General features: G+C 54.9%; 1 protein-coding gene across 1 annotated transcript; it reads right to left on the reverse strand.

Moving 5' to 3' along the window:
• Nucleotides 1-12100: 12100 nt before the first annotated feature.
• On the reverse strand, nt 12101-14764 carry LOC133628808 (uncharacterized). The gene is made up of 3 exons (XM_062018324.1): nt 12988-14764; nt 12627-12766; nt 12101-12501 (listed from the first exon to the last, which is right to left on the reverse strand). The coding sequence occupies exons 1-3, from the start codon at nt 14015-14017 to the stop codon at nt 12190-12192; spliced, it is 1482 nt and encodes a 493-aa protein (XP_061874308.1). The 5' UTR covers nt 14018-14764; the 3' UTR covers nt 12101-12189.
• Between the last annotated feature and the right edge of the window lie 8200 nt (nt 14765-22964).

Consider the following 22964-nt stretch of genomic DNA (forward strand, 5'->3'; position numbering starts at 1 on the left):
ACTCTAGAATAATGTTGCCAAGATCCTTTTTCAGCCACTCTCAGGGCAGTGGAAGTAGTCAACAAGACCCGGAAAGGTCCCTGCCACTTAGCTCTCAGGGCTTTGTCCTTCCATGTCTTGACGTAAACCCACTCTCCTGGTTGAAATGGATGTGCCGGAACGCCTAGTCCACTTGGTTGAGGTGGGGTCACGTGGTTGTGGAGCTCCTGGAAGGTCTTGCCCAAAGCCAGCAGATTGAAACGAGCTTACACAATTTCTTCCTGGTGGTACTCGTATTCTTAGCTAAGCTTTTGGTAAAGCTTGTAACCGAGAGAAGGAGGTTTCTTGGTGTATTTGATTCCACTGTAACTGAAAGGTCTGGTTCACGCCTTCTACTTTTCCACTAGCTTGAGGTCTGTTGGGCGTATGTAAATCCCACTTGGCTCCCAGATGCGCTCCCACCTTCTTAACGTCTTCTGCAACAAAACAAGGGCCTCTGTCTGAAATCATTCCTGCTGGTACAGCAAAGCAGGGTATGCTGTGATTTAGGACTTGTTTGACTGCTTCGCGTGCCACATCGGTGCCACAGGGCCATCCATTACATGTGTCTACCAGGTCGAGGAGATACTGAGAGGCTCCCTTTCTCAGCAGCTCGGTGAAGTCTATTTGCCAGTATTACCCTGAGGTCATCCCTGGTTTTGTCACCCCTGCGATGATGCTCTCACCTGTGTTAGGTCACTTTTCAACTCCTGGCTGGACCCCTTGGCGGGGTCCTCTCTTATTAGACCTATTTCTTATGATTTATTTTGAGGCCTAGTCGCCTCTGAGGGGTTGTTGCCCAGCCATCTTTTTGTTCCTTTGCTGCCAAATCACCGATACATTTTCTACCACCTTCTTCATAAGGCAGGATCGGGCCCAGTATCCTCAGTGTCTTTTCAGGGATCAAGGCCAGACCTTCAGATTTGGCCGCTGCTTCTGCTGTTTTGTCAGCCGTTTGCTTTGAAGGCTAGGAACTCAGTCTTTGTGCAAAGGTATTTGAGGGGAGCGCCTGTGCCTGTCCTCTTTACTCTGTTCTCTACAAACCTCTGTCCATCAGCATGCATTCCCAGCCTGCATCCGATAGTGGTTGTCCCTTTAAATCCTTTCTGCTGCAATAGACTTTGGCCATTTGTCTTTCAACAGCTGGAGGGGATAAGCACAACAAACGCGTACTTGGTGTACAGCTGATGGCTCTTGGCCCTCTCTAATGACTGGGGGTCTGCCAGGGAGTTTTTCTGATCTTGAAGGCAGGCACATTCTCCACACGAAATTTCTGCATCTGTGCTTCAAACAGCCGTGCTCTCAAAGTGCAGGTTGAACTAGTTGTGCTGTTCACTCCATACCTTGCTGAAGTGCAAGACCTTAAAACTGTAGGGGCTGCTTAAAGCCCAGTACTGCTCAGCACAGTTGTCTTGCCTGTATCTCCCAGGTCCGTAGGAAAACACTGTGGCAAGGCACAAAAGCAAGGCTTGGGGCGCAGGGGCTGGAAAGCTTTCCCGTGGAAAGGGACCTGGGAGTGTTAACCAGCAGCCAGATGAACATCAGCCAGCAGCGTGCCCAGCTGGCCAAGAAGGACAAGGGCATCCTGTGTGGCCAGCAGGGCCAGAGAGGTGATTGTTCCCCTGCACTGGGCACTGGTGAGGCTCAACCTCGAGTGCTGTGTCCAGTTCTGGGCCCCTCAGTGCAAGAAGGAACGCAGGGGCCGGAGCGTGTCCAGAGCCGGGCAGCAGCGCTGGGGAAGGGTCTGGAGAACAGGTTGTGTGAAGAGCAGCTGAGGGAGCTGGGGGCGTTTAGCCTAGAGGAGACACGACCACTCTCTACAAGTAGCTAAAGGGGAGTTGTAGGGAGGTGGGGGTTGATCTCTTCTCTGTGGTAGTGAGTGAAAGAACACGAGGCAATGGGTTTGGGTCGCAGCAGGGGGCTTTAGGTTGGACATTAGGAAGAACTTTTTCACTGAGAGGGTGGTTAAACATTGGAACGGGCTGCCCAGGGAGGCAGCAGCGGTGCAGTCACCGTCCCTAGGGATATTGAAAAGACATCTAGATGAAGGACGGAGGGATATGGTTTAGTTTAGGGATGGGCTTGGCAGGGTCAGCTTAGTGCTTGGACTCGACGATCTTCAAGGTCCTGTCCAACCGTAACGATTTTGTGATTTCTCTGAAAACTTCACTGGGACCGTCTGGCAGACGCAGAAGAAAAATTCATGTGTTGGTTTGTAATAGACATGGAAAAAATGTTTCTCTTAACTCGCCCACGAACTCAACTGTGGCCACAGTGCAAACAAGTGACAGTCAAAACAAGTGAGAGACCTGGGGATGTTCAGCCTGGAGAAGAAGAGCCTTGGGTTGCTTCAGGGGAGGCTTAGCTGGGAAATGAGGAAGAACTTTGCCCCTGAGAGGCTTGTTGGACTGGCGTGGGCTGCCCAGGCAGGTGGGGGAGTCCCCATCCCTGGAGGGATCCCAAAGCAGTAGAGCTGAGGTGCTGAGGGAAATGGCTCAGTGGCAGGCTTGTCAGTGTAAGGTGAGGGCTTGGACTCGAGCTCGAGGGGCTCTTCCGACCAAAATGATTCCATGACTCTGTGAGAGCAGCCGCCGCTGGGACACGGGGCCCGGAGCTGCTGGGACGGCCAAGACGAAGCACAAGAGGCGGTGCAGCCTTCCCATCCTCTGGCCTCCCCTTGCCTGTGGTGCCCCTGAGACGGGCCCCGTGGCACTGCCGGCGCGTGTGCCGGGTCCCAGAACCATGGAGAACCCAGTCCCTTTGTGACATCACCTCGGACCACACCCCACCTGCTGCTGATATCCTGCGCCCAAGGCACTGGCCTTGCCAGAGGCACAGGAGCCAGCACCAGGAGCGGCCATGGAGCCGGGACCCAGCGGGCACTTGCCTGGCGTCAGGCCCGGACTCTTCACGGTCTTTGACCAGCTGAGAGATATGACAAATCTGCTGTTTAATAGGAACCAAGAGCTGAGACGGGAATTGGAGCGGCAGAACCAACAGCGGTTCCAGCACGGCTACCGCGGCGCAGGTCCCAGCTCAGCACCCCCTTATGTGTCTGTGCCACACAGAGCCCCGCGATCCTTCCCCAGCTCAGGTGAGAGCGCAGGCAGCTCTGTAGCGGCCTCGGGCCTGTGGGTGCCGCAGCTGCCAACATCCACACCTCGTCCTGTTGCCCGCCCTTCGGACTGGGGGCTGACACAGACAGACCAGAGCTGGACCTCCGGAACCCCCTCTTGGGAGCCAAGCTTCAGCCGGCGAGGTGAGTGCGCGGGGGTGGTGGAATCATGGGAGATAACAGCGGGGCGCCCTGTGCCAGGGGCACGCGGGAGAGCTGGGGAGCAACCTTTGGTAGCCTGTGCACAGGCAAGGCTGGCACGGCAGCCTCTGGAAGCCCCTGGCAGGTGTCGGGGGAGGAACGGAGGGAAAACACAGGTTTGGGGATGAGTGCCTGACGCTGCTGGTTCCCGCAGAGAGCTGGCAGCCGAGATGGCAGCAGCTGCTGGGCGAGATCGCCTTCCAGCTTGACCGCCGAATCGTCCACAGAGTCTTCCCCAACGCCGATCGCTACCGCGGCTTCAGTGCCGCCACCATCCCTGAGGGAATCATGGAGGTAGGCTGGTGCTGCGAGCCGGGGAGCCGGGCACAGTGCCCGCAGCCACGGCCTGGTGCGCCCTGGTCCCCCTTGTGCTCGGTCACCCGCGGGTGCCGGTACTGACCGTACCCTCTCTGCCACAGATGGTCGAGGAGACGGAGCGGGGAGCTAGCCGTGATCTGAGCGTGGCCGCAATCTGGAACTATGAGTTTGTGATGAGGCGACTGTGGGCACTGGGCTACGTCCCCGAGGTGCACTTGCCCGCAATCGAGGCCTTCATCAACACCTACGGCCGCCTGGAGCGGTCGTACTGGTTCCCGGCTGAGCCAAACGTGGCCTTCCTGCGCCACGTGGTCAGCCAGGAGGTGCCGCCGGATCTGCGGCCCAACGCCATGGTGCTGCTCGAGTGCCTGCTGCAGCTGGCACAGGAAGATGGGCAGCCCCTCTTCTGCTACTGAGCGGCTGTGCCGAGCCGTGAGCCCTGTCCCGGCTGCGCCTGCAGCAGCAGCCGCCTGGTGCCACGCAATAAAGCTGTGGGTCAATCTCATGTCGTGTGCTGTGGGCTTCTTCCTAAGCAGCAAAAAGCATAAGGATGGCAATGCACCTGCTGGTTGCACAAGAGAATAGCAATATTGATTAAGAAAGATACGTAACCATCTGCCCTATGGATCCTCCCACAGGGGAGGCCACCAGTGAGTCAGTGCAGGGCGCCCAGCTTTATAGGCAAAACCCCACGAGTCAGTGGGAGGTGCATTTTCTTCAGGCAGAGACCCCTGGGCTATCTTCCTCCGTGCTGGATTTTGCCTGGGCTGGCCACGAATGGCAGAGGAATCCAAGGGAGCTCTCCAGAAAGCAATCCATTTCTCCACCGCTCTCTATTTCTTAACCCGTCAGTGCCCGCTGATGGCTGCTAAGAAAATGCCGCCACTTTTTCACTGAGAGGGTGGTTAAACATTGGAACGGGCTGCCAGTTTAGGGATGGGCTTGGCAGGGTCAGCTTAGTGCTTGGACTCGACGATCTTCAAGGTCCTGTCCAACCGTAACGATTTTGTGATTTCTCTGAAAACTTCACTGGGACCGTCTGGCACACGCGGAAGAAAAATTCATGTGTTGGTTTGTAATATACACGGAAAAAAATGTTTCTCTTAACTCGCCCACGAACTCAGCTGTGGCCACAGTGCAAACAAGTGACAGTCAAAACAAGTGAGAGACCTGGGGATGTTCAGCCTGGAGAAGAAGAGGCTGGGGAGAGACACAATCACGCCCTGCAACTCCCTGACAGGAGGCTGTAGTGAGGTTAGGGGTGGGAGTCGGTGTCTCCTCCCCAGTCATGAATGACAGGACAAGAGGAAGCGGCCTCGGGTTGTTCCAGGGGAGCCTTAGCTGGGAAATGAGGAAGAACTTTGCCCCTGAGAGGCTTGTTGGACTGGCGTGGGCTGCCCAGGCAGGTGTGGGAGTCCCCATCCTGGAGGGATTGCAAAGCAATAGAGCTGAGGTGCTGGGGGAAATGGCTCAGTGGCAGGCTTGTCAGTGTGAGGTGAGGGCTTGGACTCGATGAGCTTGAGGGGCTCTTCCGACCAAAATGATTCCATGACTCTGTGAAAGCAGGCGGCGCTGGGTTGGTGCCCCCGAGACGGGCCCTGTGGCACTGCGGGGCGTGTGCCGGGTCCAAGCACCATGGAGGACCCAGTCCCTTTGTGACATCACCTCGGACCACACCCCACCTGCTGCTGATATCCTGCGCCCAAGGCAGTGGCCTTGCCAGAGGCTCAGGAGCCAGCACCGGGAGTGGCCATGGAGCCGGGACCCAGCGGGTACATGCCTCACAACAGGACCTTGATTGTCAACCAGATAGATCATGTGGAACGCCAATTACTGGCGATCAGGGCTGAGAATCAAGAGCTGGAGTGGGAACTGGAGCGACGGAACCAACAGCGGTTCCAGCACGGCAGTCGCGGCGCAGGGCCCAGCTCAGCACCCACCTATGTGTCTGTGCCCCACGGAGCCCCGCGATCCTTCCCCAGCTCAGGTGAGAGCGCAGGCAGCTCTGTAGCGGCCTCGGGCCTGTGGGTGCCGCAGCTGCCAACATCCACACCTCGTCCTGTTGCCCGCCCTTCGGACTCGGGGCTGACAGTGACAGACCAGAGCTGGACCTCCGGAACCGCCTCTTGGGAGCCGAGCTTCAGCCGGCGAGGTGAGTGTGGGGGGGTGGTGGAATCATGGGAGATAACAGCGGGGCGCCCTGTGCCAGGGGCACGCGGGAGAGCTGGGGAGCAACCTTTGGTAGCCTGTGCACAGGCAAGGCTGGCACGGCGGCCTCTGGAAGCCCCTGGCAGGTGTCGGGGGAGGAACGGAGGGAAAACACTGGTTTGGGGATGAGTGCCTGACGCTGCTGGTTCCCGCAGAGAGCTGGCAGCCGAGATGGCAGCAGCTGCTGGGCGAGATCGCCTTCCAGCTTGACCGCCGAATCGTCCACAGCGTCTTCCCCAACGCGGATCGCTACCGCGGCTTCAGTGCCGCCACCATCCCCGAGGGAATCGTGGAGGTAGGCTGGTGCTGCGAGCCGGGGAGCCGGGCACAGTGCCCGCAGCCACGGCCCGGTGCGCCCTGGTCCCCCTTGTGCTCGGTCACCTGCGGGTGCCAGTGCTGACCGTACCCTTTCTGCCACAGATGATCCTCAGAACGGAGCGGGGAGATAGACATCTGTGCAGGGCTGCATTCCGGAACTATGAGTTTCTGATGAGGCGACTGTGGGCACTGGGCTACGTCCCCGAGGTGCACTTGCCCGCAATCGAGGCCTTCATCAAAACCTACGGCCGCCTGGAGCAGTCGTACTGGTTCCCGGCCGAGCCAAACGTGGCCTTCCTGCGCCACGTGGTCAGCCAGGAGGTGCCGCCGGATCTGCGGCCCAACGCCATGGTGCTGCTCGAGTGCCTGCTGCAGCTGGCACAGGAGGACGGGCAGCCCCTCTTCTGCTACTGAGCAGCTGCTGCCAAGCTGTGAGCCCTGTCCCGGCTGCGTCTGCAGCAGCCGCCGCCTGGCGCCACGCAATAAAGCTGTGGTTCAATCTCATGTCGTGTGCTGTGGGTGCTGTGGTGGGCCCCACAAGAGTCGCTGGCATGGCTGCTGCTGCTGCTGCTGTACGGGGACAGCCCTGAGCCAAGCAGCGATGTCTGGGGGTGCGAGCAGTACCGGGGGATGGGCAGCGGGTGGCAGAGCCAGGGTGCAAGCAGCGATACTGGGGTGCAGGCCGCAGTGCCGGTTGCTGACAGCAGCGCTGGGGCAGTGGAGATGACGGCACAGCCAAGGCTGCCGTCCGTTTTCACTGGGGGAGCGGTTGGATGCAGCAGTCAGAGGCGGGACTCGGCGCCTGGGACGGCCGTGGTGCCGTGGCAGGAAAGCCCCAAGTGGAGAGGGTGCGCAGTGCCATTTATGCCCTTTGGTGTGGCTGGGGCAGGGCCTAGCGGGTTCTTGCCATCACCAGCCGGTAGCATCACACAGCACCGGGGCGGGCCGGGGGCTCGGGGTATTGTGGCTTAATTTCTTTAAGTGGCCTAGATATTAAACCCTTTGTTAAAAATCAGCATTGTTCACAATCTAAGGAAAGGTACAACACCGAAAGGCTCTCAGCATGGGGTGCAGCTGTCGCAGGTATGTGAGGAATCTGCTGCACAGCGATCCCCTGCAACGCCCATGGAGGGTGGAGCGGCGTGGAGACTTGGCGGCCAGGCTCCGAGTTGATCCATGGGCATGAGCTGGTCCTCTAGAGGTGGTAAGCGGCACATCTAGCCCCTTGAGCAAAGGTCTGTGAAATCTTGATGAATTGCTATCCTTTGCGCGAACTTTGCTCGTTTTGATGTCATTTGAATACCGAAGCACAGCTCCATCCCAAAGGCTACCTGCCTCCAAGGCGCCACCACTCCTTGAGTCTGTGCCCTGAATTGTCTGTCAGCTCTACCTTGAAGTGCGAGGCGAGAGAATCTTACACCAACCCTAATAAAGGTATTTATGATTAAAGGCACTCGAGTGTTGTAGTGGTGCAAGCTGTATTCATTCAAAGGTTTGGAGAGGCTTAGTTCTGCTGAAGTTCCACAGTCCTTTACAACTCTTGTTGCTGCTATTTGAAATTTTGAGCCTTGCCTGATGCTGTTCAGTGCCTTTTGCCACCCTGGACACATTTCCCCTTGATTTCGCCTTGAATTCAACTACTGCTTTGCCTTCCACCTTGTCACAGGGTCTCCCTGTGTAGCTTTTAATCATCTCACAGTCGTCTGCTAGAAAGAAAAAGGTATCGGTAACTGTTGTAGTGGTGCAGGCTACAGCTATGCTCATTCAAAGGTTTAGAGAGGCTAGGTAATGCATGTGCAGAGACATACACGGGCAACGTAGTACAACCAACAGAGCTGACTCAAAGCCACACTGCCTTTGCTAGCTACTTCCTTCTATGCTGCTTTCACCCGTGGGATCACCCAGGGCCCACCTGATTAACTCACAGCACCTGTTTCTGATACTTGGAAGCAGCTTGCCAGCTGCATTAACTTGTCCCTACCATCTTTATTCAAGCTGGCTGGTCCAAGTCATATTTGTGCCTACAGTTTCCCCTCCTTTTCTTTTTGGACCAGCCAGCCTTCGGCAACACATTTCAAAATTAAAGGCACATGAAGAAAACATAAACATCTTTACCCGTGGCCATGACTTTACAACAAAAGGTCAAGAACAGCTACATCGCCGAACAACAGAACACAAAAATCCATAGACTCAAAGTAAACATAATCTGATATATGTTGCTAGGAGGGACGCATACTGGCGAGAAGGGATGAGTTCACTGTACTTCCACGGACGTTTCTGGTTCCCGAATGTAGGTGCGGACTTTTCTTCAACTTCTTTAGCATGCTTATCTGTGAGCGTTATCTGTAAGTTGGAAATATCTCTTCCTCCGTAGAAAACACACCATTTTTGCTTTCAAGTTTCCATTGGCCGTCTTGTTACGTTCTTCCGTTCTTTTAATGAGATACAGATTGCTGGAGGAATTTACAGCAGCATACGTGGTGCCACGGTTGTCAGGCTTTACATTTTAATAGGGTGATGGATTGAGGGTGAATCACTTGGTTCTTTCCTCAAGAAATCTTGAAATCTACCATCTCGTGATCCCCGCAGCCAAGGTTGCCTCCAACCTCCACATCTCCAACCCGACCCTCCTTATTTGTCAGCACCAGCTCCAGCAGCACACCCCTCCTCGTTGGTTCCTCAATCACCTGTGTCAGGAAGTTGTCATCAACATGCTCTAGGAACCTCCTGGACCGTGTGCGCTTGGCTGAGTGGCTTTGCCAGCAAATATCAGGGAGGTCGAAGTCTCCCATGAGGACCAGGGATTGTGACTGTGAGGCAGCTCCCAGCTGTTTGTAGAAGGCCTCATCCACTTCCTCCTCCTGATCAGGTGGCCTGTAGCAAACTCCTACGGCAGTATCACCTACCTTACCCTGCCCCTTAATTTTCACCCCCAAGCACTCAACCTGCCCCTCCTCCCCACTCAGGCAGAGCTCAATGCACGTTAATTGCTCCCTCACATAGAGAGCAACTCCACTCCCTCGCCTTGTCAGCCTGTCTCTCCTGAACAATCCATAGCCCTCCATGGCCATGCTCCAGCTCTTTATTCTTGAGAAAAGACAAAAAGAAGACAAGCTCGGGACCTAATTCTTAAAAAAAGGTCTGTGCTTTAAAGGGCCTTAGACTAGGTTTTCTTCCTCCTGGCGGCTGTTTCTTCAGGACCTTTTTCTCCATCTTTTTATAGGTCAGTCACACATCGTTGGCAAATTTCTTTGGCCACTGGGTCTATTCCTACACATCCCTATCTTCTCAAAACTAAATCCCATCTTGCTTGCGTCCCCCCGACGTCTTCTTGGATGAAAATAGCTTGTTTATTTATTGTTTCTTTTCCATCCGGGAGAAGCCAGTTTCCCTGTGTCTCAGAGGTTCCCAACTCCCTTCATGTTGAGTCTTCTGTAAATACTGGAGTCCCTTTTGGCGAAGGTGCTTGCGGGGTGAGATTGGACACACTCTCAATTGCATGACCTAACGCTGCCTCTTTGGCCATTTCATCGCTTAGGCCATAAAAGAACTCCCTTTTGGATGCCCATTCACGTGGACCACCGCAATCTCATTTGGAAGTGATCAGTTCTTTAAAGCCTGTTTAATGAATTCTCCGTGTACCAATTCTCTTCCTTTGCTACTGATGGAGCCTCTTTCTTCCCACTTTTTCCAGAAGCGTGGACCACTCCAAAGGCATACCTTGAATCAGGAGAAACTGATCCTTCTTTCCCTTCTAACGGTGGTGAGGCTCTGGCGAAGGCATCTAATTCACATGTCCGGGCTGGCCAGCTATTTGGTAACGGCCCTGCTTCCTTTGTGTCTTGACTCATCCCTTTAACAAGTGCACAGCCACTGTGCCTTTTGCCTTCAATTACTCCCGAGGAACCTGGTCTTTAGGACTCGAGGAAACGGGCTGCAGTTGCATCAGGGCAGGTTTGGATTAGAAGTTAGGAAGAGTCACCATCACTTGGAAGATTCAAAAGACAGGTGGATGAGGTGCTGAGGGATGCCGTTTAGTTTTGGGGTGGGCCTGGCAGGGTGAGGTTAGTGCTTTGACTCCATGATCTTCAAGGTCTTTTCCAACCGTAATGACTCTGTGGCATTTATTGAGCCATCAATAAATAGGTGGGGGCCTGCGTGTGAAGGAGTGTCTTTGAAATCCTCTCGCACTTTAGTCTGATACTCTGCCTAAACAACTGTGTTCAAGGTCGGCACATTCCATGTCTCCCTTCCAGAGGAAAGTGGCTGGATTAAGGCATGAGCCGGAGTGCTGCGAAGTTTTCGGCTCTTGGCCTAAAAACCAGACTCGAAGTCTGCAAACCAGGCTCGAAGCCTGAAAAATGTACCAGGCTCGAAGCTTGAAAAACCAGCTCTAAGCCTACTTCCTGCGGCGATCAACCCAGGGTCCGATTCTCAGCTGGGTGGGAAGAAATCAGTCCTACTCAATGTGAGTGACAGCAGAAATCTTCACTTTATTAAAAGCAGGCTCTAACTTCTATATCCAGCAGCTTCAAAGCTAGCTCAGCAACAGCAGCTAATAGATTACATTCTCATGTTCATCCTACTTGCGGTTTCTGCAATAAGCGAGCTCCCTCACATTTTCCTATCTTGTTTTTCTCCAAAGTTGTTTTCCACCTTGAGCTGTTAGCTCGTTAGCTGAAAACAGCCCGACCTTGAGGCAGCAGAAGGCGGCCTGCTGTCTGCGCTGACTACGTGACAGCAACTGCTTTAACCATGGCTCTGACTCTGGTCTTGATTGTGCATTAAATTCATATAACTAGAACTCAGACTGCCTTGCCCCATCAGGCCTAACATTATACCCCGGGATCCATGTCCATGCTCCCTTAAGCATTCCTCCACACCGGAGGCCGAGACAAAATCCCCTTTTTCTCTTAACATTGCCTCACATTTTCAGATTCTAAAATGGGTTAGCCATCTGCCAGCCTTCTGTGCCAAAGCCGTTTTCACTTGTGGCACAGGAGTCAACGCTGCTGAGGCGGCTCCCTCCTCTACTGTGACAAACAGCTCAAAGGCTTTATCCAATTGTGGCACTGCTAACACCAGAGCCGTGATTCAATGTCCGAGAACTCCTTACCAGGCCTGCACTGCAGCCCCCTGCCCCTCTTAGCAAGCAAAAGGTGCTCCTCGCAGAGCAGTGACAGCACTGTAATTCCTGGATTAGCTTTTTCTCTCCGTCTGCCCAAGTTAACACCTTTGCTTCTTCATTTAGAAACTTGGAATATACCCCTTCTGTTTCTTGTGCCTAAGAAGCTACTCCCAGTGAGCAACAGGCGGCTGGTCCCCAAAACCTTTCCATTCCTTTCTGGTTTGCAGGAGGGGCAATTCCACAATTGCCTTGATTCTCTCTGGATTAACTCTCCGTTTCCCTTCACCAATCAAATGTCCCAAACACCTCCCTCCTTTTTGGACGCATTGCAGTCTGGGGTTTGATACTCCTCGCTCGCTCTCTTCTCTACTACTCTTCTCTCTCTTCTACACCTCGCCCGCATCTCTAAGAAGACGGCGGCATTTTCTTAGCAGCCATCAGCGGGCACTGACGGGTTACGAAATAGAGAGCGGTGGAGAAATGGATTGCTTTCTGGAGAGCTCCCTTGGATTCCTCTGCCATTCGTGGCCAGCCCAGGCAAAATCCAGCACGGAGGAAGATAGCCCAGGGGTCTCCGCCTGAAGAAAATGCACCTCCCACTGACTCGCGGGGTTTTGCCTATAAAGCTGGGCGCCCTGCACTGACTCACTGGTGGCCTCCCCTGTGGGAGGATCCATAGGGCAGATGGTTACGTATCTTTCTTAATCAATATTGCTATTCTCTTGTGCAACCAGCAGGTGCATTGCCATCCTTATGCTTTTTGCTGCTTAGGAAGAAGCCCACAGCACACGACATGAGATTGACCCACAGCTTTATTGCGTGGCACCAGGCGGCGGCTGCTGCAGGCGCAGCCGGGACAGGGCTCACGGCTTGGCACAGCCGCTCAGTAGAAGAGGGGCTGCCCGTACGCCTGTGCCAGCTGCAGCAGGCACTCGAGCAGCACCATGGCGTTGGGCCGCAGATCCGGCGGCACCTCCTGGCTGACCACGTGGCGCAGGAAGGCCACGTTTGGCTCGGCCGGGAACCAGTACGACCGCTCCAGGCGGCCGTAGGTGTTGATGAAGGCCTCGATTGCGGGCAAGTGCACCTCGGGGACGTAGCCCAGTGCCCACAGTCGCCTCATCACAAACTCATAGTTCCAGATTGCGGCCACGCTCAGATCACGGCTAGCTCCCCGCTCCGTCTCCTCGACCATCTGTGGCAGAGCGGGTACGGTCAGTACCGGCACCCGCGGGTGACCGAGCACAAGGGGGACCAGGGCGCACCGGGCCGTGGCTGCGGGCACTGTGCCCGGCTCCCCGGCTCGCAGCACCAGCCTACCTCCACGATTCCCTCGGGGATGGTGGCGGCACTGAAGCCGCGGTAGCGATCCGCGTTGGGGAAGACGCTGTGGACGATTCGGCGGTCAAGCTGGAAGGCGATCTCGCCCAGCAGCCGCTGCCATCTCGGCTGCCAGCTCTCTGCGGGAACCAGCAGCGTCAGGCACTCATCCCCAAACCAGTGTTTTCCCTCCGTTCCTCCCCCGACACCTGCCAGGGGCTTCCAGAGGCCGCCGTGCCAGCCTTCCCTGTGCACAGGCTACCAAAGGTTGCTCCCCAGCTCTCCCACGTGCCCCTGGTACAGGGCGCCCCGATGTTCTCACCCATGATTCCGCCACCCCACCCCCCCCCCCGGCACTCACCTCGCCGGCTGAAGCTCGGCTCCCTAGAGAGGGTTCTGGAGTTCCAGCTCTGGTCTGTCAGTGTCAGCCCCCAGTCCAATGGGCTGGCAACAGGACAAGGTGTGGATGTTGGCAGCTGCCGCACCCACAGGCCCGAGGCCGCTACAGAGCTGCCTGCGTTCTCAGCAGAGCTGGGGAAAGAGAAGGGTCCTGGGGCTCTGTGTGGCACAGACACATAGGGGGGTGCTGAGCTGGGCCTTGCGCCACGGTAGCCGTGCTGGAACGGCTGTTGGTTCCGCCGCTCCAATTCCCGCCTCAACTCTCGGTTCCTATTCCACAGCAGCCTGGTCATGGCTCTGAGTTGTTCAAGGTAAGTGTAGAAACAGGGCCTGACGCAAGGCCAGCGCCTGCTGGGACCCGGCTCCATGGGTGCTCCTGGCACTGGCTCCTGTGCCTCCTGCAAGGGTACTGCAGGTCTGTTCACGCTCTCAGCAGAGCTGGGGAAAGGGAAGGGTCCTGGGGTTCTGTGTGGCACAGACACGTAGGCGGGTGCTGAGCTGGGCCCTGCGCCGCGGTAGCCGTGCTGGAACGGCTGTTGGTTCCGCCGCTCCAATTCCCGCCTCAGCTCCTGGTTCCTGTTCCACAGCAGATTTGTCATAGCTCTCAGCTGATGAAGGACCGTGAAGAGTCCGGGCCTGATGCCAGGCAAGTACCCGCTGGGACCTGGCTCCATGGGTGCTCCTGGTGCTGGCTCCTGTGCCTCTGGCAAGGGCACTGCAGGTCTGTGCATGCTCTCACCAGAGTTGGGGAAGGGAAAGGGTCCCGGGGCTCCGTGGGGCACAGACACATAGGGGGGTGCTGAGCTGGGCCCCACGCCATCTGCCGCACCCTGGTAGCTGCGCTGGAGCTGCTGTTGGTCCTGCCGCTCCAATTCCCACTCCAGCTCTTGCTTCTCAGCCCAGAGCGCCAGTATTTGGCGTTCCAGCTGATCAAGCTGGTTGAAGATCAATGTCTCGTTGCGAGGCAGGTGCCTGCTGGGTCCCGGCTCCATGTCCGGTCCCGGTGCTGGCTCCTGAGCCTCTGGCAAGGCCACTGCCTTGGGCGCAGGATATCAGCAGCAGGTGGGGTGTGGTCCGAGGTGATGTCACAAAGGGACTGGGTCCTCCATGGTGCTCGGACCCGGCACACGGCTCTGCAGTGCCACGGGGCCCGTCTCGCGGCACCACAGGCAAGGGGAGGCCAGAGGATGGGAAGGCTGAACCGCCTCTCGTGCAGCGTCTTGGCCTTCCCAGCATCTTCGTGTCCCATGTCCCAGCGGCAGCTGCTCTCACAGAGTCATTGAATCATTTTGGTTGGAAAAGCCCCTCAAGGTCATCGGGTCCAAGCCTTCACCTCACACTGACAAGCCTGCCACTGAACCATTTCCCTCAGCACCTCAGCTCTACTGGTTTGGCATCCCTCCAGGGATGGGAACTCCCACACCTGCCTGGGCAGCCCACGCCAGTCCAACAAGCCTCTTGGGGGCAAAGTTCTTCCTCATTTCCCAGCTAAGCCTCCCCTGGAGCAACCCGAGGCCACTTCCTCTTGTCCTGTCATTCGTGACTGGGGAGAAGACGCCGACTCTCACCCCTAACCTCACTACAGCCTCCTGTCAGGGAGTTGCAGAGCGTGATTGTGTCTCTCCCCACCCTCTTCATCTCCAGGCTGAACATCCCCAGGTCTCTCACTTGTTTTCATTGTCACTTGTTTGCACTGTGGCCACAGTTGAGTTTGTGGGCGAGTTAAGAGAAACATTTGTTCCATGTCTATTACAAACCAACACATGAATTTTTCGTCTGCGTGTGCCAGACAGTCCCAGTGAAATTTTTTGAGAAATCACAAAATCGTTACGGGTGGACAGGACCTTGAAGATCGTCGAGTCCAAGCACTAAGCTGACACTGCCAAGCCCATCCCTAAACTAAACCATATCCCTCCGTCCTTCATCTAGATGTCTTTTCAATATCCCTAGGGACGGTGACTGCACCGCTCCTGCCTCCCTGGGCAGTCCATTACAATGTTTAACCACCCTCTTGGTGAAAAAGTTCTTCCTAATGTCCAACCTAAAGCCCCCCTGCTGCGACCCAAACCCATTTCCTCGTGTTCTTTCACTCACTACCGCAGAGAAAAGATCAACCCCCTCCTCCCTACAACTCCCCTTTAGCTACATGTAGAGGGTGGTCGTGTCTCCTCTAGGCTAAACGCCCCCAGCTCCCTCAGCTGCTATTCACACAACCTGTTCTCCAGGCCCTTCCCCAGCGCTGCTGCCCGGCTCTGGACACGCTCCGGCTCCTGCGATCCTTCTTACACTGAGGGGCCCAGAACTGGACACGGCACTCAAGGTTGAGCCTCACCAGTGCCCAGTACAGGGGAACAATCACCTCCCTGGCCCTGCAGACCACACTGGTCCTGATACAGGCCAGGATGCCCTTGGCCTTCTTAGCCAGCTGGGCACGCTGCTGGCTGATGTTCAGCCGGCTGCTGGTTAACACTCCCAAGTCCCTTTCCACGGGAAAGCTTTCCAGCCCCTGCGCCCCAAGCCTTGCTTTTGTGCCTTGCCACAGTATTTTCCTACGGACCTGGGAGATACAGGCAAGACAACTGCGCTGAGCAGTACTGGGCTTTAAGCAGCCCCTAAAGTTTTAAGGTCTTGCACTTCAGCAAGGTATGGAGTGAACAGCACAACTATTTCAACCTGCACTTTGAGAGCACGGCTGTTTGAAGCACAGATGCAGAAATTTCGTGTGGAGAATGTGCCTGCCTTCAAGATCAGAAAAACTCCCTGGCAGACCCCCAGTCATTAGAGAGGGCCAAGAGCCATCAGCTGTACACCAAGAACGCGTTTGTTGTGCTTATCCCCTCCAGCTGTTGAAAGACAAATGGCCAAAGTCTATTCCAGCAGAAAGGATTTTAAGGGACAACCACTATTGGATGCAGGCTGGGAATGCATGCTGATGGACAGAGTTTTGTAGAGAACAGAGTAAAGAGGACAGGCACAGGCGCTCCCCTCAAATACCTCTGCACAAAGACTGAGTTCCTAGCCTTCCAACCAAAGAGCTGACAAAAAAGCAGAAGCAGCGGCCAAATCTGAAGGTCTGGCCTTGATCCCTGAAAAGACACTGAGGATACTGGGCCCGATCCTGCCTTATGAAGAAGGTGGTAGAAAATGTATCGGTGATTTGGCAGCAAAGGAACAAAAAGATGGCTGGGCAACAACCCCTCAGAGGCGACTAGGCCTCAAAATAAATCATAAGAAATAGGTCTAATAAGAGAGGACCCCTCCAAGGGGTCCAGCCAGGAGTTGAAAAGTGACCTAACACAGGTGAGAGCATCATCGCAGGGGTGACAAAACCAGGGATGACCTCAGGGGAATACTGGCAAATAGACTTCATCGAGCTGCTGAGAAAGGGAGCCTCTCAGTATCTCCTCGACCTGGTAGACACATGTAATGGATGGCCCTGTGGCACCGATGTGGCACGGGAAGCAGTCAAACAAGTCCTAAATCACAGCATACCCTGCTTTGCTGTACCAGCAGGAATGATTTCAGACAGAGGCCCTTGTTTTGTTGCAGAAGACGTTAAGAAGGTGGGAGCGCATCTGGGAGCCAAGTGGGATTTACATACGCCCAACAGACCTCAAGCTAGTGGAAAAGTAGAAGGCGTGAACCAGAGCCTTAAGTTACAGTGGAATCAAATACACCAAGAAACCTCCTTCTCTCGGTTACAAGCTTTACCAAAAGCTTTGCTAAGAGTACCAGTACAACCAAGAAGAAATTGTGTAAGCTCGTTTCAATCTGCTGGCTTTAGGCAAGACCTTCCAGGAGCTCCACAACCACGTGACCCCACCTCAACCAAGTGGACTAGGCGTTCCGGCACATCCATTTCAACCAGGAGAGTGGGTTTACGTCAAGACATGGAAGGACAAAGCCCTGAGAGCTAAGTGGCAGGGACCTCTCCGGGTCTTGTTGACTACTTCCACTGCCCTGAGAGTGGCTGAAAAAGGATCTTGGCAACATTATTCTAGAGTTCAGAGAGCTACAGCCCCGTGCACAGTCGAACAAAAATCACCACTTACCCGAAAACTTACTAAACACCCTTGAACAATTACAAGAGAGCTGGAATTCGTAAGATCCCAAAGGATTATGTGGCTGAAAAGGTGCATTTTCCTCCTTGGATTGCTTGCCGGCCTAATGAGCGGAACTGGGAGAACAATCGGCAAGTTACTGGCTTTGCTCCCCCATTACCTCAGGAGGAACAGGGTTTCCCTGGAAAGCTGTGCCTATGGAGTGGGCAGAGCGATGCCAAAACCTGCTTGCTCTGGGAGATGGGAATCAAGCCAGTAGTCGCTTGCGGGACCGTGGCACGAGAACAGTGAGCACGCGCATGAGCTTCGCAGAGTTTACCAAAGACTCCAAGAAAAATGCAGCCAAGCTATGAAAAGCAGGACCTATTGGCCCAACCGAAGCTCCACAAGGTCTGTTGTGCTCCAACCAACAAAAAGGGAATTGGCCCAACCCTCGCTGTGCTGCGAGGAGTACTTGTCAGTACTCTCTGACCCGAGAGCAATCTCCCCATCCTAACACGACGACGGAAGGCTACTCTGTGCAGTGTTTTCCCCAATGGGTGGCCTCTCTTCTCTTACGAGGCAAAATGGACTTGTAGCGTTAGAACCTACCTTCTAGATATGTGGCACAAGAGCTCCGGAATGGATTCAGCTCTAGGGGAATTCCGGTGCCGCCACTCAGAGTCCTTGAGGGACTACCTGGAGGAGAACCCCGCAGTGAGAGACGTCTTCAGCTTCCAAAAGAGCTTCCCTTAGTTTCAGGAGGAGAGAGGTTTTGGCTTCTTTTCTGCCCTTGGTGTGCCGCAGGGTCACATGGAACTAAAAGAAAGAAACCAAGCCATTTGTTAGAGTTGGGAGCCACCCATACCATTACAGCGTTGAACAGCACCAGCTATGAACTCCAACAACTTTGACTTGTCACATGACAGAAGCGCATGGCTCCAGACTTCTGCATTCATAAGACAAGAAAGTTGTACACATATAAGTCTTCGACTACCTGATTTATTGCCCGTAAATCCTGCACTCATCGATAAGTTTTGCCATCAGGCTTTTTGTCAGGCAGGATATGTGTGCCAAGCCGTGAGCCCTGTCCCGGCTGCGCCTGCAGCAGCCGCCGCCTGGCACCACACAATAAGGCTGTGGGTCAATCTCATGTCGTGTGCTGTGGGTGCTGCGGTGCGTACTATAAGAGCCGCTAGCATGGCTGCTGCTGCTGCTGCTGTGTGGGGACAGCCTTGAGCCAAGCAGCGATGTCAGGGGGTGCCAGCAGTAGCGGGGGATGGGCAGCCACGCGGGAGGTGGGTGGCAATGGCAGGCAGCGGGTGGCAGAGCCGGGGTGCAAGCAGCGATACCGGGGTGCAGGCGGCAGTGCTGGGTGCTGACAGTAGCGCCGGGGCAGCGGAGATGACGACACAGCCAAGGCTGCCGTCCGTTTTCACCGGGGGAGCGGTCGGATGCAGCAGCCAGAGGCGGGACTCGGCGCCTGGGACGGCCGTGGTGCCGTGGCAGGAAAGCCCCAAGTGGAGAGGGAGCCTAGTGCTGTTCATGCCCTTTGGTGTGGCTGGGGCAGGGCCTAGCGAGTTCTTGCTGTCACCAGCCGGCAGCGTCGTACAGGAACCGGGGCGGGCCCGGGCCTCAGGGGATTGTGGCTTAACTTCTTAAGTGGCCTAGATATTAAACGCTTTGTTAAAAATCAGCATCGTTCACAAACTAAGGAAAGGTACAACACCGAAAGGCTCTCAGGACGGAGCCCTCCAATGTCCCGTCCCACGGCCACTAAACCTAACCCGTCCCACAGCCTCGCACCAGCTCCAGCCTTCCGCGCACCACAACCCCAACGCAGCCGCCCCGCCGCCTTTCCTGACAGGCCTCCCGGCCCCCGCCCCAGCTCACCGCTCTCCTGCCTCTCTCTCCGCCACACCACCGCTGGCCTCGGCCCTCGCCCGGAACCCCCCGCGCCGAGGCGCGGCCGCCGGGCCGCGCCTGGAACGGCCCGGCCCGAGCTGCCCTGGCCGCACGGAAGGATACTGTCCCGGCTCCAGCGAACGCCTCGGCCGGGCCCGGCAGCCGCCTCCACCATCTTGAAACAACCGCCACTCCCAGAGCGCCCCGCGCCGGCCCCCCAGCGCCCGCCGCCCATTGGCTGCTCGCGCCGGCTTCGCCCCGCCGCTCCCGCGGGAGAGCGGGGCATGCTGGGAGCTGTAGTCCCGCGCGGGCCGGCCGGCCCGGAGCCTGCCCTCCCGCGGAACTACCGCTCCCGCCGGGCCGCCTCGCTCGTCCCGCCTGCTGCCGGCCGGCCGAGCCAGCGGACAGAGAACTACCTCTCCCAGCGCACCTCGCGGGTGCGGCCGCGGCCGCGGCTGCGGGGTGGGAGGAAGGGCAAAAGAGGTTACGCCCCCCGCCGGGGACGCGCACACGCCCCCATCGGTCTCGCCTGCCTACCGGGGCGCTGACGGCGAGGCCAGGAGCCTGAAAGAACGGCCTCTCAGCCCAAACTTTCTCCGTGGCACTAGGATCACGAGAACTGCTGAAAGCATTTGCACGTGGAAAGGATCTCAGCATCAGCCCTTCCATCTCTCAGCAGCTTGAGGCACGGAACTGTCATTTGTGTGGCCAGAAAGCGAGACATCTCTCCCGAGCCCTGCGTACCGCTGCTACAAATTGCAGTTCGAGAACATCTTCCTATGAATTTTAAAGCCAAAAGTGTCCACGTGATCTTAACTGTGTGCAGATGTGAAGTTGCCATATCAACTTTTGGCTGGGGGGGCTGGGGGGTGTGATGTGCGCCTGCAAGACACGGCAAGAAAGGTTTGGCTCTGAAAGTCCCGTGTTTGCTGATTTGTAATTGGATCTTTTTGCTTTTCTGTCTGGATCTGTGACCACTTGTGTGGCACAACATAGCAATGCAAACCCCAGCCCACTGCAGTAACTTGTAGTCTCTACAGAGTGGATAGTCTATAGGGTGTAACTTGCAGTCTCTAGCAAAGTCCTTAGAAGGTGGGCGATTTCTCACAAGCATTGTGGACGTTCTCATTTGAGGAAAAAAGAGGCTTTTTCCCCATGGCCAGTGTGATTCATATTACGGACCTTCTATGAGTAATAGCAAGTTCCAGAAAGGCTGATTGCTCACACCTCAACTGGCATGGCAGGTGTTTGCTATTCTGGACTGCCCAGGGCAGGACCATACTTCACCATTTACAGTCTTTATTGGGTAAGAATGGAACTAGTCAGACCTTTGTAAAAGGTGCTGAGAGTTCATCTCACTGGTGTCTAAGCTTGGTGGCAAGCATAACATTGAGGGTGGGACTGTGAGGGATTCTTCGGAATAGTTAATAGGATTGGAGTCACCTGAGCTAGTTCAGCTTTATCTTCTGTCTTTTGTCTAACTCACGTGGCTCTTCATCTCTTCCCTCTAGAGGAAAAGGCAACCTATGGCAGACTTGGTTTCCTCATTAATGTTTCATGGAGCTGCCATCTCTCCCTACGCGCCTCTGCTAGAGGTGGCCTTCAGTTTACCTACAGGATACTTTTAATATAGCATTCAGGCTTTAAAGATGGAGGGTCTCTTTGTCTTCATCAGGGGTTTGGTTCAGGTCTCTTGAGAAGTTGCGGCTCTCTCGTTCGTAGACATCTTCTTTGGCTGATCCAATAGTTCATCTGTCATCCCGGCCGAGCCACTGTGCACGATGAATTAAACGTCCCTGTTGTTTTCTTTGATCACAGCAATAACAATTCCTCTGTTATTAGAATCATAGAATCATAGAATGGTAGGGGCTGGAAGGGATCTTTAGAGACCATCTAGTCCAACCCTCCCTGCAGAAGCAGGTTCACCTAGATCAGGTCACATAGGAACATGTCCAGGCGGGTCTTGAAGACCTCCAAGGAAGGAGACTCCACAACCCCTCCGGGCTGCCTGTGCCAGGGCTCCCTCACCTGAACAGTGAAATCTGAGTTGTCCCAGCAGATCCTTGCTCATCCATGGAGGCCTCCTACCTCCTTTTCCTCCTTTCTTGTGCATTGGGACACACTGATCCTGGGCTTGGAGGAAGTGGTGCTTGAAGATTGACCAGCTCTCGCTGGCCCTTCTACCATCAGGCCCTCTCTATTTGTCAGTACCAGGTCCAGCAGCACACCCTCCTTGTTGGTTCCTCGATCGTCTGCGACAGGAAGTTGTCGTCAACAGTCTGTAGGGACCTCCTTTCCTTTTCCCAGAGGATTGTTCCACTTAAAGGTAGTTAAAATTGGAGTTTTCCACAAGTTGTACTGCTTTGCTCTCCTGTCACCTGTGCTGTGGCAGCGGTTTCGGCGTCACGAAAGGCTGAACTTGAAGAGCTTTCAGCAACAGAAATTGCCTAAGTGCAGAGCAATAATATTTCTTAGTCTGAGCTCATTACTTAATAGTTTTGTAGAGCTTTTATAGAACCACGTGGACTTGGGGACAGAGTGTACCCTCAGCAGGTTCCCTGATGGCACCAAACTGCGAGGACTGGCTGATTCCCCAGAGGCTGTGCTGCCATTCAGCCGCCAAGTGCAGAGTCCTGCACCTGGGAAGGAACAACCCCATGCAGCTGGAGAGACTGGGGGTTGAGCTGCTGGAGAGCAGCTCTGCAGAGAGAGACCTGGGAGTGCTGGTGGACAATAAACTAACCATGAGCCAGCAAGGTGCCCTCGTGGCCAAGAAGGCCAATGGCATCCTGGGATGCATCAAGAAGAGTGTAGCCAACAAGACAACCTCAAGGGAGGTTCTCCTCCCCCTCTCCTCTGCCCTGGTGAGGCCTCATCTGGAGTCCTGTGCCCAGTTCTGGACTCCTCAGCTCAAGAGGGATAGATGCGCAAGGGCTCACTGTCCGAATTGAGTGACGACAGAGAAATAATTGTGCAAGTTTACGGCACAGAGCAAATGTGCATGTGCTGCCATTCAAAAGCAATCAGAGAGATGACTTGCCAGTGCTTGATGCTGGTTCATTTGAGCTTAAAAGTGCCATCCAGCTGTTCCTCTGATGTTGTTTTGCTATGAAATGTATATTTGTCAACTAAAAATGACAATAAGGAGTTTGTGCATTAAAACAGGGTTGTAGTGTTGGGGTTTTTTTCATTAATCCTGTTAGGGTGTTGTAAGTGAGGTCTAAATCTTGCATGGTATTCTAGTGCTGTGTCCGGAAAAAGGCAACTTGCACGGAAGGCATTTAAAGTGTGTAAACATACTATGGGTTTAGCGCCTTCAGACTCCTGGTGTAGCTTTTGTTTGGTTTTAATATAAAGTTAGCTGATTTTCTTTTCTTGGAGGCTGTGACTTCCATCCTTCTTAGGCAGCATATGCTTAGTCCCAATCTTGAGATACCACATGCAAAGTCAATGTTGCAGGAATTCTGATGTTCCTTGTGTGACGTGATGAGCGTTTGAAAAATTCGCTTGTTCATTTCTCTTCCAAGTCTTCCACACCGACGCTGTCTTATTCAATTCCTCAGAGAACTAATGGTTGGCTACAGTGGCTTATGGAGGACACATTGCTGCACCTGCAGGAAGAGCAAATGGTACATGATTCAGGAGCTCTATTTCAAGCAGAGGACAGCAGTGCTATTTTAAAAGGCAGCGATGAAACCTACTGTGCAATACTGTTTTCAGTCCTGAGTCACCCCTTGTTCAAGTGAAAAATGAAGTTGGTGACAAAAGTTGCGGAGAAGGGCCACGGAGGATGGATGATGGGAGTCCCGAAGAACCTGTTTTCTGCGAAGGGACTGAAGTTTGTGTGGCGTGACTGGCTGTGTAGGAGTAGGTTGAGCTGGTGGTAAGGTGATTCGGGCAAGAGACAGTGCTGAGACAAAGCTATAGGCCGGTGTTGGAACAGAAATAAATGGAGATAAGCAGTCCACAAACATAAAGGTGATGCGAGAGGAAG

Source organism: Colius striatus, chromosome Z (genome assembly GCF_028858725.1).
Source record: "Colius striatus isolate bColStr4 chromosome Z, bColStr4.1.hap1, whole genome shotgun sequence".
NCBI classification, from domain to species: Eukaryota; Metazoa; Chordata; class Aves; order Coliiformes; family Coliidae; genus Colius; species Colius striatus.

What these genes read in the sequence shown, in the direction of transcription:
- LOC133628808 (XM_062018324.1), bottom strand. Translation starts at nt 14,017, where the DNA reads ATGGAGCCGGGACCCAGCAGGCACCTGCCTCGCAACGAGACATTGATC. An exon ending in GCCGAGCTTCAGCCGGCGAG is followed by an intron (nt 12,767 to 12,987) that starts GTGAGTGCCGGG and finishes TGGTTCCCGCAG; the next exon opens with AGAGCTGGCAGCCGAGATGG. An exon ending in TCCCCGAGGGAATCGTGGAG is followed by an intron (nt 12,502 to 12,626) that starts GTAGGCTGGTGC and finishes GCTCTGCCACAG; the next exon opens with ATGGTCGAGGAGACGGAGCG.